This window comes from Bacillus rossius, chromosome 10 (assembly GCF_032445375.1).
Source record: "Bacillus rossius redtenbacheri isolate Brsri chromosome 10, Brsri_v3, whole genome shotgun sequence".
NCBI classification, from domain to species: Eukaryota; Metazoa; Arthropoda; class Insecta; order Phasmatodea; family Bacillidae; genus Bacillus; species Bacillus rossius.
This window is the reverse complement of record NC_086337.1, coordinates 57265976-57286968: the sequence shown is the minus strand read 5'-3', so window position 1 is coordinate 57286968 and position 20993 is coordinate 57265976. Positions and strand designations below refer to the sequence as shown.

Here is a 20993-nt window from a genome sequence, read left to right as displayed (position 1 = left end):
GCAGTAAACTGCGGTTATTTAACACGAGTCCCTCGCTCTTGCTTCAGTCAATCTCCCGAGTTTTCCGTCTTGCCTAACTTGTTTTTTTCCCTGTCCCATTGATCTATCTGTCAAGATAACAAGTTGTATTATTATGATAAACAGTGTAAGTAAAAACACATTTCAACAAATGTACGTTAACGTGCAGAATTGACTTTAAAATGTTTTCCTACACGATTTGAAAGTTTTCACAGTTATCATTTTCATTAAATTACATAACCAATTCTGCCAATACTAAAAAATATATATATGTTTGTTTGATTAAATTTTTGAAAGCTGCATATTAAATTGTGATCAGGCAGAAGACAACAGATATCAGATTTTGCTTCAAATTAATACACAATGGTTTCTATCCCTTATATTTAATTAACGTTAGTAAAAATCTGATACCGATTATTCAAACCACACAAATCTTTAATTAAAATATATATCAGTTTTAAGACAAGATACTACATAGAACGAAAAATCATTGAAGCTGTTTTGTAACTGTGATTTCACCTTTTTCCAGTTATTTTCTGTTTAAGGTAACCATGTTCAAAATAACACTGCAATGCCAAACAAAGTATATATCACAGTTAAATCCAAGTCCACACATTGTGAACATCAAAATGCTAGTTAAATAATAATTATAACCTCTAGAAGAAAAAAATTCACTTCACTCAATCCTCCAACATTTTATCAAAAATTTTATGAATTGCACTTTGGTTCCACATATATTGTATAATTTGTATCATATATGTTAAAAATTATGGCTTAAATCTTAGACGAAATTGTTATTTGCTTACTAATCATTACATATTTACTTAGAAATTTTTTTTTTTAAAGATTTACGACAAATAACTCAGACAGAGCAACCCCATCAACAGAACCTCACAAAGTTCATTCAATGGACTAACTTGTACAATTTCAAAACCACTGTAGCGTTAATTTAGTCTTCATAAACTAATTAACATTTTCTTTTTTAAATTATGTTCTATAAATATTTAGAAGAAAATGATAATATTGGCATTTTTATTTATTTGGAAAAACCTGTAAATATTTTTAATTTTAAACATCTTAAAAACATTAGTATAAATACTGCACAATGGTATCTTTTAAAATAATAGTATTCATTACATGAAAGGAAAAAAAATGTAATTCTCGTTTTCCAAGAGGTGGCAATTCACACAGAACTTTTAAAATGACGTTATAATTACATACTCATAATAAATGTCAATCCACATATCAAATTTCCACCTGATACGTCTCACCATTCAGAATTTAGAGGTGTAACAGACGTGCAAATTCCATTAACAGATCACAAAAAAAAATTCACCAAATCAATGTTTTATATTTTCGAAGTTCGAAGTATACACTACCATTAGGGCCCACTAAAATATTTTAAAAAAAAAAAGTCTGCTTACTGCATAAAGAAAATGTATTTCTGGTTTACAATAAATTTAAAAATTACAACTATGTACTGACCAAAAACCAACGTTTATATGCCATCCTTAAGACAAAATAAGAGGTTATTTAGAAAACAAGAACAATTTCAAAGAGTCATAATTCATATTTTAGAACACTATTTACTTCTTGATAGGGTTTAGTTGTTTATGTTTTAATGTCCATTGTTGTTTTCTCTGTGTGCTTTGTATTATTATTTTCACACGTGCATGTCTGTTTTTTATTTGTAGTGTACCCCCTTGTCTTAGACGAGTGCAGTATATGTGCATGCTAAAAATTTTAAATTTAAAAAAAATATATTTTTTTTTAGTGAAACATGTGAATACAGACTTCTTCTAAAACTAAAACATTTGGAAAACAGTTTGCTAGCAGCTGCAAGCTTCACTAAGCAGATGGGTTTCGCCAAGGAGGATACAAAGTTGCCAGCACTTACTATATGACCGTGTGAAAGACATAGAGAAATGACACAAGCTCACTGTTTGTCTCTCGTACGACCCACCTCTATGATTTTCATATTATAAAACTGATATTAACCCTTTTTTCACTCCCTTAGGAATAGAATTTCATAATTGTGTGTAGTCTAAGTCACTCTCCGGCCCATAAACTAACCATATGCAAAAAAAATCATGTCGATCGATTGCTCTGCTGCTGCGTGAAAGGACAGACAGACAAAACACACTTTTGCATTTATATTATTAGTAGGGATTAAAATTATGAAACTACTTATAAAACAGTAAACCATTATAAAATACTGAATTAAATTTAGATAAAAGGGTAAAAAACTAAAATATATTATAGAAACCAAATAATTAAGATAACTAACCCCATAAACACTTTTTTTTTTTTCATCTTGTGGATGTGTCTACCAAAAACTTCTGCATTATTCAGCAGACGTAACTTTTCTGTTCCCCCGTGATCGCAGTACCAAGAGTGGTGTGTCCTCCGTGCGAGGGTCAATAGTTGGCATTCACAAGCACCTTGTCCAGCTCAATGGGGACCAACGAAGTTTCGAAGGTCCGATAACCCTGTCGTGTTAAACTAGCGATGGGTCGAATACACATGTTTCCTTGAAAGAGGGTTTCCAATCGAAGTCTAGATCACAAAGGTCACAAAATAAATTCATGTATTAGTAAGAACAGAAATTTAATAACTGAAACATTCAAATTATTTAAAAAAAAAAAAAAAATTATACATATTTACCACACTAACAATTTTTTTTTGTGTCAAAAACGTTCCCTGCAGTCCTAAACAAACATTCCCTGAACACTGCAGCGGCTGGTGGCAACACACAAAATGTTTCTTCTGTAGAGATAAATAATGTAGTCCCAAACAACTTCCGAGGTGTTAGTGTTTATATTCCTGAATTTTCCTTCCTGAAACATTCTTTCTTTGAATCTTTTTCATAGAAAGTAAATATTGACTACTAAAGGTAACAAAGTATTTGGGGATTTCACTGGCCCATTTCCATAATAAACCCTACCTCAAGAGGTTTACCATAGCAAAGTATAAATGCAGTTAATTTAACTCACCAGCTTATGGTATTGGAAATAACCTCATATTGTCAGTAACGTAAGCCGTCAATTACACATCAATGGCAAGAAGAGTCCACACACGTTAAATCCAGCCTCCTCCTCACGAAACAATAAAATGACAACAAAGTTTCACCGCAAAAAAAGGTTAAGCATTTCAACAGTCAAGTGCATGGAAGTTCAACTATAACCAACTGTACTAGAAATTTATTTTTTTAGTAAAACTTTCAATTGCTTCCTAAATCAAATCTGCACACAAACAAAATGCTGTACATTTTCAGTCGCTTGAAAATGTTGACTGCTCGTATTGAACACAAATTACGTGATTGGGCCACTGCAAAATGATATGGAAAATAAAGTGTGTACTATGCTGTGCATTAGAAGTTACACTTATTTTTGATTCAAGACACTGAACTATTTTGTAATTTTTGCAACAAAAAAAATTAAATTAGTACTCTCTATTCAATATTAATATAAACATGTATATAGAATAAATTATTAATTTGGTAAAATAATCAAGATAAATTTTAGTTAAAAAAAAATCAAAAATATGCTAAATGTTTAATTTATTTTTAATAATTAATTAAATAATAATGTAATAAATCATAATGCAAATAAATTATACATACGGGAAAATAACCGCACTTACATAATTGCACTTAGAAAATATTATGAACACAATTTATATCACTAATATTTACAATAAATAAATGTTTTTAATTACATGGACCAGTATTCAATGCCAATCACTAGATTACTGACGCGACTCACTCGTAGTTAAGCATTCGTTGCTAGAACTCGCTACCGGAGCAGGTACGTCAACTATAGAATCATTCGATTTGCAGAACGAAAGGTTATAATAAACATCTCCATTAAAAACGAAAGACTTGAAAAAATACCAAACCCCAGCTTGGACCTGATTACTGACAAGGAAATTATTACCTGAAGTTTTGTTCCAATGTAATTTATTTGTAGGGATGGGAAAACCGATTCCCAATTTCATCGATACCTACCGATTCTACTTAAATAATCTATAATCGAGAATCTATGATAAAAGTCGATTCCCGCATGTAGCAAAAAAAATCATTTCACAACATTGCAAATCTGTCAGATACAATTATTTAACGACTCTGAGTGGGGTTATGACTGACTAGACGCATATATAACAGTCATATTTCCCCAAATAAACAATATATAAAACATGGGTCGATGTTATACACAAGTCAAACTACAAAAATTATTTATAAAAAAATTATCACTGCGTATTAGAAGGGGGCCTGTTCTTTTTGAGATCGCGATTAAACGACGATAAACGCGAAATCACTATAAAATAAAGTTTATACGCGAAATCGCCACAACACAGAGTTTTTCCACGAAATTTAGTATTAAAACGCAAAATCGCAATGTTTTTACGGGATATTTAAATACTGGGTAAAAGACTTGTCAAAGGTAAACAAACACCGCAACATGGCCGCCACTGAACATTAATCATAAATGCACTAAAGCAAACAAAAGCTAACACACGCTCACGTTATAATGTTAAACCCAAAAATATACTGTAAAAATACGAAAAACTACGGCGTTTATTTTCCTTTCCGGCATAATGTTTGGAGAGATAAAACAAACAGGCAAAGTTTCAAAGTCCACGCACATTGCTCGGGGCACTGACGTCAGCTTGGAACAGCGACACCGGATAAATACAAAAGAAAACAGATTGGGCGAACGGTGTTTGGAACAGCCTTACGTGAGTGGCCATACCACGTCAGCCGAGGGCGCTGGCATATAGTTGGAACAGCGTCGTAGTATCAAGCAGATTATCGAGCGAACCAGTCGTACGGGGCAGCACAAGCATTTTAAATCGCGCCAAAAAGCGGAAAAAAGTAAACATTCATTTTTGAATGGTGTGACGATGATGATTAGTTGGTCAGTGTTTTATAGATTTTGTTGGGTCGTTACCACAACGCCGAAATAACAACGAATGAATATGTGTTTCTTAAATGTAACTTAACGCCAAAATACCACAATCAATTACAACACTTTCATTTGATAGTTGTCTAGTTGTTGCTTAATTTTGGTTACTTTTTCATTTCACAAATTTTTTAGTTAATTTGTACCCTTCTCTAAGTTAGGCAAGTTGTATGAACGAAAATAATTTATACTGCTCAAGGAAAGTTAAAAATTTTTTTTATAGTTTATTCCGTATTACAAAAATTTTTTTTAGATTAGTTCGACCCCTTTGACATATGAGCCATTAACTTCTAATGATGTAAACATTTATATGAGTTAATGTTAATAACTTAATTGTGTACTCAAATTTGATAAATATTAATTTATGATGTATGCTACATCATATATGTATTGAAAGCTGAAAAAAAAAAAGTTGCAAACAGAATTTGAACTATTTAATATTAAGTTAACTAGGTGAGTATCGAGAATCGAAGGATTTTTTAAGGAATTGATAATCGGGTATCGGAATCAAAAATTTTGGAATCGTCCCATCCCTATTTATTTGCATTATAAATTAAGACATTATTTAATAAATGATTACAATTAATAAATTAAAATAAAATTGCTAATAAAAATTTATCTCAATTATTTTACTAAATTATATAACTTATTTTATTGACATGTATTATATACTTATTTATTATATATATATTTATATATATTTATTATAAACGTATTTAATTAATTAATATTAGATAAATTTCAGAATAGTTTTGTGTCTAAAATCGAAAAGACGTATCAACTTCTAATGTGCCTACAAAGTACACACACTTTTTTTTTCCCCAAATAAAATATAATCACATGGCACAAAATTTTCTAATTGTACTGCGCAAAGCGTTGGTTGCTGTCAAGTCGTAAACAACCAAAAAAAACTTTAAATAGGTACCAGCATACACATTACTTACAAGCTATTAGTCTTTATTAAGTGGTTTTAATGAATTCTCGGTGAAATTTAAGGGCTTTTAAGGGCTCTTATCCAATTAAAGACAAATTAAGGACTTTTTAAGGATATTAAATGAAACATACAAATCCAGTAGTAAAAGAAATTTTTTTTTTATCTGTGCTGATCCCGACACTGGGAGACATGTTTTAAAGAAGCAAACATACTTTACTAGCTATTGATAATCGTGAACGGACTAGAGGGCATTTGGAAATGATTACTAGTACTTGGCATTAAAGCGGATGTCTACTTTGCTGAAAACTGCCATCAATGCTGCTTGCTGAATACAGCAATTTTTGTGAACAAAAATACTTAGTAGCACAAATTCAATTAACGACTCATTAAACTGCTAAACATATCCACACAAGTGAAAAAATACTATACAAAGAGTAAAATTTGTTTAAAGGTGAAAAAAATTGAACCAAAATCTATAATAAATTAATTCATAAGTTTAGTTTTCCTCTACATAGTTTTATTTTCAAATGATACAACTAGTCTGGTGTTTGTAAAATTACTGCTAGTATCACATAATGTTCACGGTAAATCTCTTTAAAAAAATTTAGTTGAAGGGGTGAAACCAAACACTGTTTACACATCATAACACACGAACTCGATAAGATTAAAAAAACTGTTTCACTACTCAAAAAACGAGCATTTCAACCATTACACAAAAAAAATGACAAGTTCCTAGAATAAGAGTTAAAACATTTCCAACTTCACAGCTTTAAAAAATAAGTGATAAATTGAAAATTTACTAACACCAAAACACTTCATCAATAATTCAAAAAATTTGTCACAAATCAATGTTCCCACAACTCAATCAAAAAAAATATATATATATACATTTTTAAAAACAAAATGTATAAATTATAATTTGAGAAGTACGCATAGTAGTTAATACACTGCACATAATGAAAACATTGATGTCATTAACAGTAATATTAAAAATGTATGTGTATATTACAAAATTGAATTATATCTATTCTATCAAAGTTACCATGTCAAAAAATAATGGGTTATCATTTCATAATTTGACACCCACAGCAAACTTGAATCACTTGGCGTTACTAGCAAAACTGGCTTAGTCGGGCGAAACACAAGACTAATCTGTCGCCAGGGAAGACGGACTATGAAATAAGCGGAAGCGACGTTAAGTGGAGAGAGACACTAAACAACGTTGCGCGTTACGACAAGCAGAAGTGCGCAAAGCAACACGGATAGTTCTCGAACCGAGGAGATTCAGTAGTGCCACAGCGTGGCGAATAAACCTCAACTTCCTCTACAATGCACGTGCCAAACCAGCACATCTCATCTGCATGTCAAATTGCTCAAAAGGGTTAAGCTCTGAAACTATCGGGATATCGTCTTTTCTCGGCTCCGCAACGAAGGAGGGCCAACTTCAAAGGGGAACAACAAACCAAGTGTCTACCACGAAAAAAAAAAATTCTCATCAGACAAGGCAAGCTTATTTTCTCGCATTTCCCCCCCCCCCCCCCCCCGCATCCCACCACATGTTGCCTTACACAGCACGGAGTTATAAATACGTGCAGCTCTCGCATACATGAGCAATACATCGAGTACCAAAATATCTCCCTATCTGTAACCTCCACACATGTCTCTCTGATTTTTCGGTCAGACGCTTCCATACAAAAAAAAAACTACAGGCTTTGATGGCACTAGGGTCTTCAACTTCTGCTACAGCTGCACGCTTCGTTCCCTCTGCAGGGAGGACTCGAGACGTGCGGGCGGGAGTAACCGGTGTTCACAAGTGTCACTGGCTGAAAGGAATCGAGGGGACAACGCACACAACCGCTCGTCCGGGGTGAACGTCCGTGCCTCGGAGGAGCGAGGGGCGGTGGCTTCCTAGGAGTGGTAGGGGGTGACGTAGGTGGCGGGGAAGAGCCCCTTGCGGGCGCCGATCTCCCCGTGCCACCAGTGCTGGTCCGTGCGGTCCGTCACGGTGATGACGTCGCCCCGCCGGAACTCCAGCTCGCCGGGCTCCTGGGGCGTGAAGTCGTACAGAGCCTGCACCAGGCACTGCAACCAACCCCGCGCCAGACGTCACCTCCGCGCAGTTACCCCGCAAACACTCACTACACACTTGGCATTACCAACATAGTAATTTAGAATTTATGATATGTTGGTGTATTTATGTTACACAATAATTCACCTACTTTCTGTACATTGGTAGGTAATGTTTAAACAACAATTTTTTGTTCCTATCAGTTGGTAGAGAGTAGTATGGGTACAACTCAATTCTGAAATGTTAAGTGAACCATTAGATCGTAAATAAAGACAAAATCTATGTTTTGTTTCGGTCTATTAGTATAAAAAAAGTTGATACAATTTGTGTTTTTTTTTTAAATTGTAACTCTGAAAACAGGTATTGCAGAAAACTTTTCAGCAAATTACTGGAAAATTTACCCAAAAATAATTTTCCGGAAAACTAACATCTCTATGCGACAGCCATGAACTCCACCTGACTCAAGTTCTGTCCAGCTTCAAACGGCACAAGGGCCATGCCATGAACAGATTACTTGCCTTTCACTAGTGATTTGGGGTTTAATTTCAGGTGTGATCCCGCTTGCTTACCACCTGCTTATCGCTCGCTAAGGGATCACTCACCGTCTTCAATTCATTGCACTCGCCAACCTCTATCACTCTCCTTACATTCCTCTCAGCCCCACTCTAGAAAGGTCCCGTAGTACTTCCAAGTGTCACGTCAAAAGGTTGACTTAACACCCGAAGTTCTCCTCCAGGACCATGTGTCAGTTAATTCACTAATATGCTCTCACCTCTTTGCGGACCATGTCACAGTCATTCCCAGACATTACCTCACTTCCTCGGAAACCATGTGTCATTCATTCACTCTTGTACTCTCACCTCTTTGGAGATCATATGTCATTCATTCCCTCTCATTCCCTCACTTCCTCGGGGACTATGTGCCATTCATTCTCAGACATTCTCTCACTTCCTCAGGGACTATGTGTCATTCTTTTCCAGACACTCTTCTCACCTCCATAGAGACCATGTTTCATTCATTTACTGATGTGTAGAGACCCCGAAAAATGAAGCGCGAAATTCACGAAATAACGCGAAAATTTGATACTTTAAACGAATTTTGCGACTTTCCTTTGATTTTGACATAGTCGCGAAATTCTCGAATTTTCGCGCGAAGTTCACGAATTTTCACGCAAAATTCACGCTTTTTCGCACAAAATAATGTCCTTATGTCGTAAGTTCTATTTATTTACGCCATCATAAACATAGGCATAAAATAAACATAGACTGAAAGACTAGTGCCGTGATATTATCTTCGTTTTGGCACGTTACTGAAATCCACGTATTTTTATTACTCTGTTTACAAGCAGTAAATATTGCCATCGCAAATGAAAACAAAATGTAAAAATTGTCAACAATCGATATGTGCGCACTACCAACATAACAAATTGACTCCACAGTTTTCGTGTTTTGAATAATGGTCGTTTCTGCCGCAAGGCGCACTGGTGTCGATTTTTCTAACCTAATTTAATCGCATCGAGCTAAGATGGCAGTCATTTTTGCGTGCACATTTCTATGAGTGTTTACAACTACCGTCCACATTTTGTAAGTTTTGTGATACAATTGAATTTGTGGCTAAGATGCCGAAAACTTCGACAATGTTTGATCGCGAAAGAGAGATAATATCGGATGATTTTATATTTTTGATCAGCGGGACAAAATTATGATGTGCAAGTTCTGCAACATGCAGGTTGATTGTACACGCAAAGACACGTGCAAAAATCATGTGGCAATTTACACACACAAAACAAAACAAAAAAGACAATTATTTTGTCAAGCATTCTACCGTGTCTAAACAAATCTCGATAGGCGACAGCGTGAATAAAGCAAACAAGCTTGAAAGTGCAGAAAACAAGAACTTTTTTTCTGATTTTGTTAATATGATGCTGTAAGTTAACATTCCTTTGGAAAAAGCTGATCATCCAGCTATGAGGGAATGGTGTAACACCCATGTTGAAGGTTAGCCTTATTTATTTAGAAATGTTTTACCCCTCTAATAAAAGTTCATAAGCATATGTAGGCCTACAATATTATTGATTAACTTATTTCAAATAAATATGCAAGTACCTCAGATTAACAAACACATAAATAGGATGGATTGCATTGTGAAATGGTGAGCACACCACAATATATTTTTGACTGATTGATTGATGGTTTGACTCTGTAATCCAGCAGTACCTAATCTAGAAAAGGTTAGGTTAGGTTTGGCTAAGAATTGTTTTGAATAAATTAGCCCATTAATATTTTTCAGCGATAACCTTATAAATGCTACCTATTTATAAGTATATTGTAAGTTATGTATACATTTTAGGTGCAGAGGATTTGCCATCATCAGCCAACACTCTTAGAGAACTTATGTCCCAAAAATTGGCCAGGCAAATAAGGAAGCAGTAAGGCTATGAGGTTTTTATTACACCGCCAATGGCATAATTTTTTCACAATTTTTTGGGGTCTCTACTAATTGCTTATTTTTACACCGATTTTTTGCACCGCTTGCTAATTTTTACACCGGTTTTTTGCACCGCTTTTGTCATTTTTTACACCGAAATGAGCCAGTTTTATTTACCATTTTCTGGGGTCCCTACTGATGTGCTCCAACCTCCTTGGGGATCATGCGTCATTAATTCACAGACATTCTCTCACCTCTTTGGAGACCATGTGTCACTCATTCACCGACGTGCTCTCACCTCCTCGGAGACCATGTCACTCATTCACTCTTGTCCCCTCACCTCCTCGGGGACCATGTGTCACTCATTCACCAACGTGCTCTCACCTCTTCGGGGACCATGTGTCATTCATTCACCAACGTGCTCTCACCTCCTCAGGGACCATGTTTCATTCATTCACCAACGTGCTCTCACCTCCTCGGGGACCATGTGTCACTCAATTCACCGACGTGCTCTCACCTCCTCGGGGACCATGTGTCACATAATTCACCGACGTACTCTCACTTCCTCGGGGACCATGTGTCATTCATTCACCGACGTACTCTCACCTCCTCCAGGACCACGTGTCATTCATTCACTGACGTACTCTCACCTCCTCCAGGACCACGTGTCATTCATTCACCGATGTACTCTCACCTCCTCGGGACCATGTGTCATTCATTCACTGACGTTCTCTCACCTCCTCGGGGACCATGTGTCATTCATTCACCGACGTACTCTCACCTCCTCCAGGACCATGTGTCATTCATTCACTGACGTACTCTCACCTCCTCGGGGACCATGTGTCACTCATTCACCGACGTTCTCTCACCTCCTCTGGGACCATGTTTCATTCATTCACTGACGTACTCTCACCTCCTCGGGGACCATGTGTCACTCATTCACCGACGTTCTCTCACCTCCTCGGGGACCATGTGTCACTCATTCACCGACGTTCTCTCACCTCCTCGGGGACCATGTGTCACTCATTCACCGACGTTCTCTCACCTCCTCGGGGACCATGTGTCACTCATTCATCGACGTGCTCTCACCTCCTCTGGGACCATGTCCCGCAGCTTGACGTCCTGCGACCGGGACACGGAGGCGGTGCGGTGGTACTCTACCAGCTCGTTCAGGCTACTGAACTTCACCACCCACAGGAAGAACTTGCCCTGCGCGTCGCGCAGTACCTTGAAGTGCTGCACCCCGTCGGAGCACCTGCCAGCACACACACTCTCTCTGAACTAACTTGCATAGTTTATAAACCAGGCATAACTCTCTGTGCATGTATCTCCTCTAGACTTGGTACATGCGGAGTTTTGTGACACATAGTCACACATAGCGAGTTAGGCCGGGTTTATTAAATACACAAGAAGCACAAGACGCATAATGTTCAGCTACCCATTTAAGAGTACCAGTTTATAAACCACGCAAGGCCGTGCAATAACATAACGCATGTATTGTTCAACTTCCAACTTTTTTGCGTTTTGGTGAGAAGTATTCCAAAAACTTTAAAGGATACAGATGTAATGTGCATAGAATCCCACAATGTCATTTTTATTATATTCATCACGTTACAACTTGTTAAACTTTCATACTGAGAAAATAAAATTAACACTTTTAAGTCATATATTGACAATTTATTTTAATAAAAAATTAGAACTGTCAAAGAAAAATTGGGATGTAAATTTTTCTTACAGCTTAACAAGTTTATGTTATAGGGTTGCAGGTGACTAGTGTGCTTTATAAACAACTGTAATTGTCTTGCATTTGAGTGTTGCGCTGTTGTGTTATTGCATTCATTTCTTGCATTGTTTATTAACCAAGATTTAAAATTTGTCATCCCCAGTAGTTCCAGATATTTAGGAAGAAATGTTATGAAAATGAGAGTATTGAAGTACAGTTGAATGCATTACCCAGCAGCGTAAATGCAGAGAATGAACCAACATGAGTTACCACAATGCTATCAGGCATAAAAACTTCAATTGCAAGAATTGGCCTGAATATTTTATGACAGCAGATAAAATGTAGAATGTTGGCTTCTGAAAATCTAATTTCCTTTTTTTCCTAACCAAATTTCAAACTGAATAGCTAATATTCATGAATATTGAATATTTTAGAATTGAAATTAAACATACAGTGAAATTTTTTTTTACACCCAGGAGTCCACAAAAAAATTGATGCAATATGCAATAAAATAAAAAAACAGGGAAATATATGTATAAGGAACCATCATACTAGGGTAGCGCAAAATGCATGAAAATATAAATCATAGCAAACACATTTTCTTAAACCAGGAAAATTTTAAGTTTGAAAATTATTTGTTAATCAAACTAATTTAATTATAAACAAGAATAAAGAATTTTTGATATTTTTAAAATTATAATAATATATTGTTACATAATTATAAAAAACATGTAGTTAATATGTTGCAGAAAGCAAACCCAAATTTCTAAATAAATCTTTTTGGTTTTATACGTATTATTTTTTTTATTTAAACTTTTCGATTGCTGTATATATACATTTTATTTTTATTTTTTAAATATTATTTCTAAATATTTAACATGCAAGCACATTTTTCACAAGAGAAAAAAAACAGGCTATAAACAGTATTTGAAACTCTACTCAATTCATGGAGCCATGTGACTGAGCAAGGTTTAACACGTTCGCTACCAATCGTCACACGCATGTGACAAACAGTTTCTGCTTCGGAAACCACTGTCACGTGCACGTGTCACTATGATACAACACGGTGGTAGTTAGTGACAGGGCACGGCAGCTGAGGAACTACGGGGCGCGGCCGACGGCAACTCACTTGACAGAGAGGGAGAAGTCGCCCGGAGAGCTCTCGCTCACTCGTATCAGGAAGGCTCCCTCGTGCTTGTTTGATAGCAGCTTCTCCGCGTCCGCTCGCGTTATCCTGCCGTAGTACCAGCTGCAACAAGAGACCCGGCCGGCATCACAGCAGATCGCTCTGCTCGCGCGCAACACATCGACCGCTGTTCGCTACGTCTTGCGCAAACCAAAACTGTCAAGTGTTCAAGGACCTTCATACTTCATTCCCTTCACCTCCATCAACAGGCACAAAACCATTTGTAACCTCAAAAAAAAGGGGGTTGTTGTCTGTAAAGTCGGTTTACGGACGATAATTTTACGTGATAACGTCATGAGAAAACATTGATGAAAATATTTGCATACTTTTTAATTTTCAAATATTATTTACAGTTTTTTTGCAAATTTAATTTAAATAATTTGTTTAAATATAATCACGAACAATTAGTTTAAAAGCCCGCCTTAACCTGTTTGATATAGAACATTTTCTCGCACGGTGGTTGGCCGGTTCTTGCACGCTCTGCTCAGGCGGAACGTGACAATTTTCCGTGCGTGCGGCCGGCGTTCATCGATTTATAAGGCCTTACCACGTCAAAACCCTTCAAGAAAATAAAGATATTTAATAACCAGTGCACAAAAATAATGTTGGTTTGCTCAGTACTAACAGTTAAGCCCCTTTTGTACAGAATTGTCTCTGGAATACATTATGTAACCCAAGTATTGTGTCTCTCTGAAATTTGTTGTCCTAACATTCAATTTAATCACTAAAAACCTATTCTTTATAAGTTAAAAGTAAGACAATCACACAATTTTGGTTTAAGGGTGTGGTACAAAATACGAAAAACTAATTCAAAACTAACAATTCACCAATTGTATTGCATATGTGCAAAGCGCTGTTTGCTGTTAAGTCGGAAACAAAAGACCATTTAATTACCCACATTCATAAATTACTTGCAAGCTATTGATCTTTATTAAGGCGTTTCTAAAGATTTAGACAAATTAAGACTTTTAAAGGATCTTATCAAATAAAGACAATTATTATATAGCAAAATTAATGTAGAAATAACTTTCAAAAAAAATTACGGCAAAAATATGATTCAAACCAACAGGTGATGAATGCTAAGAATTGGGTGGCGGGGAGGGGGGGAGGGGGAAAAGAGTGAAAGGTTATAGAAATGAATTGAAAGATTTCTAGAATTCAAAAGTTTCTATGTCTCAATTTTTTATTTTAAATTTGATTAAGGCAGAAAAATCATATTAATAAACTTTCTGAAACTGTAAAAGAGTGGCTATTTATATAATATTATTGCGTGGTAGTTATCTTTGAAAAAAAAATTAATTTAAAACTAAATACCAATAATTTCACATAGTGAACCACTTAAGGCATTCAGTTAAATTAAGTTATGTAACTTAGAAAAGTATGTCTGAAAACAGTAAGAATTTGTTACGACTTAACTATTGAATGCAAAATGTAAGTTTTTTTTTCAATTTCCATATTCTACCTCTTTAACATTTAAATATTAGAAAAATATAGAGGCTGAGATTTTAAATGGCCCACATACAATAAGTTGTCTTCATTCCAGCTCATTGGAATAAAAGTCAGAAATGTTAAAAGGAATTAAGGGATTAATGTTAAATGTTCCATTGACATCAGTATCTCAGTTATATGACTGGAACAGGAATGGAATGCATTGGCGGTAGAAACAGGAGGGATTGATGGAAACATTTTGCCACATGTTGATATATTGGCCTTCTGATGCATAATTGGAAAAACAATATCGATAAACTACTGACTTGAAAATATATATATATTTTTGATGTATTGGGTTATTGTAATACCAAAACTTTTACTTTAGTTTTACATATTATAATTTAAGTAAATGTAGTTTTAAGTTCTTGATACATCTAAGCTTTTATAATGAAATAACATAATAAAAGTTACTGTCACTAGCAAACTAAACCACCATATTATATTTTCCTATATATATTTTTATTAAATTCATTTACCTTGAAAAATATATATTTTTTATGATAAAATTGAAACAAAAAATTAATAGCCGAAAAATACATACATTAAAATACAGATATTTTGAACGTGACGTACATATTGATAATAATTCATTGTCACCCTACACCCTACCCCAGTAACCCCATAGGCTTAGAAGTCTGTGAATTTTCTCCACATGCAATAAACCAAGTATAGACACAACCCTACCCCCCTCCCCCCCCCCCCCACACACACACACAAATGAAACCTGGATCTCTTCGGTGGGAAGCGAGAGATTTACCCTCGAACACCTAAGCCCTGAGGCTTTGAAAGATCCTATTTTTAAGCCTCTTTTTGGTTTTATAGCAATTCCTATGTGTGTTTAACTAGGACTATACAGGCATAGCAAATAAATTTTTAATGTTAAAGTTTTATCAAAATACATTCTAAACATTATATAAAATTTGTAAAAAGCAAAGCACAATATTATTTTTCAAATTCAAGCCCATCTCACAGCATCATTGACAAATATATCATTTCTGACTTTCTAAACCCACATGATGGACACAAATTTATTTCAATAATCCCAAATTTTAGATGTGTTCATGATTAAATATCTGTGATTAATGACCAAGTCTAATCGCAGGCACTTACTCGTGGCCCTTCATCTCAATGTAGTTGCTGGGGATGAGGCCCTCTGAGCCCTCCAGTTCTGCTCGGTACCAGTTCAGATCATCCTCCATGTTGAGGATCTGGAACAACCAACAACACTCTGTGGACCCATCCTTCACCGTTCCTGCACTACCACTCAGCGATACCCATCCTTCACCAACCTGCATTACCACTCAGCGAGACGCATCCTTCACCTATCTGCATTACTTACCACTCAGCGAGACACAACCTTTACCTATCTGCATTACTTACCACTCAGCGAGACACAACCTTCACCGACCTGCATTACTTACCACTCAGAGAGACCCAACCTTTACTAAACTGCTACACCAATTACAACATAGATTATTATACAGGAATGTTATTTAAGTTCTAAACTGAGTGAAACTAATCATATAAGTTGTATCAACTGATAAGAAATATTTTTAGAAAAAAATTTAGAAAAATTAAATAATAGTTTTTATATGTTTTCATGTGTTTATTAGACTTTTTGCCATTATCTGTTTGTGTGTGTTTATTAGCCTTTTAAATGAGAAAATTTTAAATAACTGAATTTATTTTTGATTCAATGTTTTTTAAGTTGCTTTCGTTCGTAAATTTTTTTTTCAAAACTAAAAAATTTGTTTTTCAACAGTTGGAGCTTGAATAGTTTGGGCCTGAACAGAAGGAACAGAACAGGAGTAACTTGAAGCGTTTGGCCTGAACCGTTAGAGGTAAGACCATAAAACTGAAACTGTCATAGATAATTTAATATTTATTTTGATTAGATGCTTGTAAGAAATTGTCATGGTGAGAAATGATGCATTATATAATTAAATTTAAAAGCTGTTACTGAGCAAATTTGTATGATAAATCATATTATTGCAATATTTACACAAATTCCAGGTGCATCTCACATTTTTCTCTATGAATGTAAATTTCTATGCTTTCCACACTACCATTCATAGTAACTGCAGAAAAGGTCAGATTGTGGTATATTGTGTGTTTATATGTTATTTTACATTAGTGTGTTGTGTGTATTTCTTACCAAAGGTATGTTTTTGTTACTGTTTAGTTTTTTTTTTCCTTGAAAAGACTACATAAGAAACTAGATGATTATAACTTAAGTGTAGGGTTAAGTTAGGTTAGTTGTGTAACATTAAAATACTGTCAAATCATTAAAATGGCTATATTAAATATTTAAAAAAATATATATTTCTTCCATACTGGATTTGGTAATGGTAAAGGCTTTGAATTTGCGTAATATTGTGTGGTTTAACAAATTAAAAACATGTAAATATTAATGTATCAGGTGCACAACAGAAAAAATAAGAATATGATTTTAAGTATTTTCAATGTTGCTAACATAATCAAACCATTTACACCAGTTTCCAGAATTTTAAATGAAGATACCCTAACAGAAAAGTAAGAAGACATAAAACAGCTTAAATCAGACAATGTACAAAATCAAATACATAGACAATGCAGAGAATTCAATGGAAGGAATTAGAAAAAATCTAGCAGCACAGATGAATACAGTACGATGCCCAAGTCAATGTCAATAACAGTAGCATGAGGTAAACAGATATTCTGGACTACATGGCCATAACAACCCAGTACGTGCATTGTGTTTTTTTTTATCTAGTTCATCTGTTCAGTATCATCTGCTGTGTTTTGCAAGTTAGTTTTTTGTCTGTATTTACTGTTCTTATTGCAACTGTCTCATCACTATCATTCCACTGTGTTCATCTGTGATGTGATGTTTTTCTTTGTGCTATCTATGCATTTAGCTTTTGACAGGCTGATTTTTTACATGTTTTCTGTGTTTGAATATTTACCTTCAGGTTGCTCTGTGACGTATGTAGTGTAAACGAGCGGTGATGTAAATCCAAAAAAAAAATTGTTTTAATCACTCTTCCCAATTGCAAGAATAATTCACAGACGCTAACTTAACCAATTGCTCAAAGGATTTTTACAGAATTCTAAATGACATTTGTTAAGCTAACCTAACCTAACCTCACCAACTGATCGAAATATTAATTTACTGGTGAGCTACTATAAATATTGCAATAATGTTTAACATAATAATCAAATAAAAAAATAGAATATTAGAAATATCATTTTGAATTTTTTTTTTAAATCCACATAATAAGAATTTCTATGAAAAATTACTAACATCTTCGTAAATATTTTTAGAGCAATTGTAATGATATTCACTTAAGCTTTCTTTTTAACAGACTCCATGAGTATCCCCTCCACAATATTTCTTTCAAGATCCAATTGAAATTTCAAATGTGCTTTTGCGGTAAGTCAAGCAAAGCAACATTATAAGTAGGTACTGTAGATGCTCAAAATTATCATTTTGGAATTTTTTGTTTATGGTGAAGATGTCTCAACAAAAATTTCTCTTGTTTCTTCATGTTGTAAAGAAAAACTATTACAAAATTGAAATAAAAACCTCACAGGCAGGTGGGTGTGTACTATAAAATCACTCCTGCACTCCATAGACCAGTGAGGTGAAGATTTCATCCAAATATGTAGATACAAAACTATTTAGTCACAAGAAACATTTTTTTAAGGGATAATAAGATAAGCATCAACCCAGAAAACATTTTTAAATATTTTAGTTTACAGTTTCTCAAAAAAAAAAACCTAGAGTTCACTCACACCCCAAAATTAACTCTTAACTGTTGTTGTCACTTGTGTTATCAGACCCTGGGCTTATTCCAATACAAAACAGTGATTTAAGAGAATGTTATTTTGACAAGACTCCTTTAACAAAAACTTGCAATGTAATTAACACTGATATTTTTGTTTTGAAAACTCTTAAAAAAATAGTCGTTAGGCGGTTACATCAATCATTGAAGCAAATACCTTTGCGATTGTATTTTATAGTGAATATTCATAACGTTGTAACTATTCGTGTGTAAAATATAGCATATAATAATTAATCACAATCTGTCTGTAAAGCAACTATGTTTCTAAATAAAAACTTTTAAACTATAAAATATCTTATGAATCGGGGAACTTATCGCTTAAAATACACATAACCTTAAAAATTTGAAATTCACTAACCTTCAAAACCTGACCTTTCCTAAAACTAAGCTCATCTTCTGCAGTAGCATTGAAATCGTGCTTTGCTATTGCTTCCATTATGTCACACAAAACTTTAGGAGCCTTTCTTAAAATCTAAAATGCTCAAGGTTCCGGATACTGTCAAAGCACACGAACATCACAAGGTTGTACGTCCATGGATCGGCATTGGGCTTTCCCCGCAGCCAAAATTAAACCACCAAGTAATACTCTTGTTAAGACCTCATCGAAACACAATCAAAAAATCACTTGCAAGTTTACACATTCACTTTCTCTTGAAAATAACGAGCAGTTAATTCATAAAAAACTATTAATACACTGGTATGAAACGTAAGTCTAGACTGTTCAACCCGCCCCTCCCCGCGTACACATTCACTCCATTATTCACGTTCTCAGCTTCTGAGAACCACCGTCAGACTTCGCCTCATGTCTGACTAATGTGCATTCGTACGTTATTCATCCGCGAAAAAGAAAATCGTAGTTTTTGATTGACTGCTTGCATGTTTAGTCACTTTATGTTAATGGAAAATAACTTTGGAACTATCTGAAAAATTTCAAAATATGATTAACTGTATTCACAAACGTTCAGCTCGAATAGATACTTGATTTTATTTGCAGTCGCGCATCTACACTAACCAAAGCTACAGCTACTACTGTGATTGAAAGATTGAATGAAATGAGCCGTTTGCGTAGTAAATAAATGTAACGAATTTAAGTTGATACGAGGATTGTAATCCAGTATCACATTACAATTAATAGTATTATACGTCAAACATAAGTAACCTAGATTTCCCCTACGTCAATCATGAAGCCAATAAAATAAAAAGGAATTAAATACCATAAACATGAATTATTTGTATGTATGTATTTACATATATAATTTGAGATTAAATTAAATATATTTTCATTTTTCAAAATAATTAATTTTTCAAAAATAAAAATTAATATATATTTAAAGTATGCGTACTTTTTTAATTTATTTTTTAGTCATTCGTAAATACTTACATTCGTAAGAGTAATTTTGATTGAATCCTAATCATCGTAAGCTTGCATGATTACAAATTAATATTTTGTATATTGCAATACAAATAAGCAGTATTTAAAGGTCTCTAGTATTCTAGAAATGTGGAAGTAGTGGTATACACCAGTGGCGTAGCCAGGATTTGTGTATGGGGGGTGTTAAGAAGCATGCAACCCCCCCCCCCCCCCCCCCCCCGTATTAAAGCGGGGGGTCCGGGGGTCCTCCCCCGGGAAAATTTGGATTTTAAGGTGTAAAATAGTGCTATTTTAGCAGTTTTCGGTACTTAAATTGAAATATTGTAATGGTAAAATTTTTATTAAATTTAATATGAAATTTGTTTGAGTGATTAATAAGAAATTAATTAAATATTTGGTGCTAAGGGGGGGGTTTGAACCCCTAAAACCCCCCCCTGGCTACGCCCCTGGTATACACTGAGGAATTAATTTTGCTTGGGGGGGGGGGGGGGATACCACATATCCCTCCCCCATCGAACTCTTCAGAAATATTTTAAAATATCTAACATTCTCACCAACAACAAGAATTTTAAAGCAAACAGCAGACAAAAGGACATGAAAAAAAAATTAAATTCTGCATAAGTTCCTGTTTTGGAATGTAATTCGTTAATATTTGTTAGGAGGGGGTGCTTTCCATAAAATCTTAAAAAAAAATAGGTGGGTTGTTAAAATTTAACATTAACATCGAGGAATTAGCGAGTGATAATGACAGCGTGACTTACGTATATGTACCTACCAGTGTTTCTGATAGAACATAATGAAAATTAAAAATATGAATGAATTAATTAGGGCTTAACGTGACGAGAGAGCGACGGAATGGATTGGTGGAAGAAACGGGAGTACCCCAAGAAAACCCAACCGTCTCACGGCAACGTGCGCCATCTTTACCGCCCCCTTGATGGAAACGGAAAGCGCCTTGCAAATTAATTATTGTTCGTTGGCAGAAGTTG

General features: G+C 34.8%; 1 protein-coding gene across 1 annotated transcript; it reads right to left on the bottom strand.

Moving 5' to 3' along the window:
* Nucleotides 1–6408: 6408 nt before the first annotated feature.
* LOC134536253 (growth factor receptor-bound protein 2) lies at nt 6409–19444 on the bottom strand. Its single transcript, XM_063375958.1, has 5 exons — nt 18991–19444; nt 15919–16016; nt 13261–13380; nt 11498–11663; nt 6409–7995 (listed from the first exon to the last, which is right to left on the bottom strand). Exons 1-5 carry the CDS (start codon nt 19066–19068, stop codon nt 7822–7824), a joined length of 636 nt encoding a protein of 211 aa, XP_063232028.1. The 5' UTR covers nt 19069–19444; the 3' UTR covers nt 6409–7821.
* Between the last annotated feature and the right edge of the window lie 1549 nt (nt 19445–20993).

What these genes read in the sequence shown, in the direction of transcription:
- LOC134536253 (XM_063375958.1), bottom strand. Translation starts at nt 19,068, where the DNA reads ATGGAAGCAATAGCAAAGCACGATTTCAATGCTACTGCAGAAGATGAG. An exon ending in ATTGAGATGAAGGGCCACGA is followed by an intron (nt 13,381 to 15,918) that starts GTAAGTGCCTGC and finishes CTCTTGTTGCAG; the next exon opens with CTGGTACTACGGCAGGATAA. An exon ending in GACTTCTCCCTCTCTGTCAA is followed by an intron (nt 11,664 to 13,260) that starts GTGAGTTGCCGT and finishes GTGTGCTGGCAG; the next exon opens with GTGCTCCGACGGGGTGCAGC.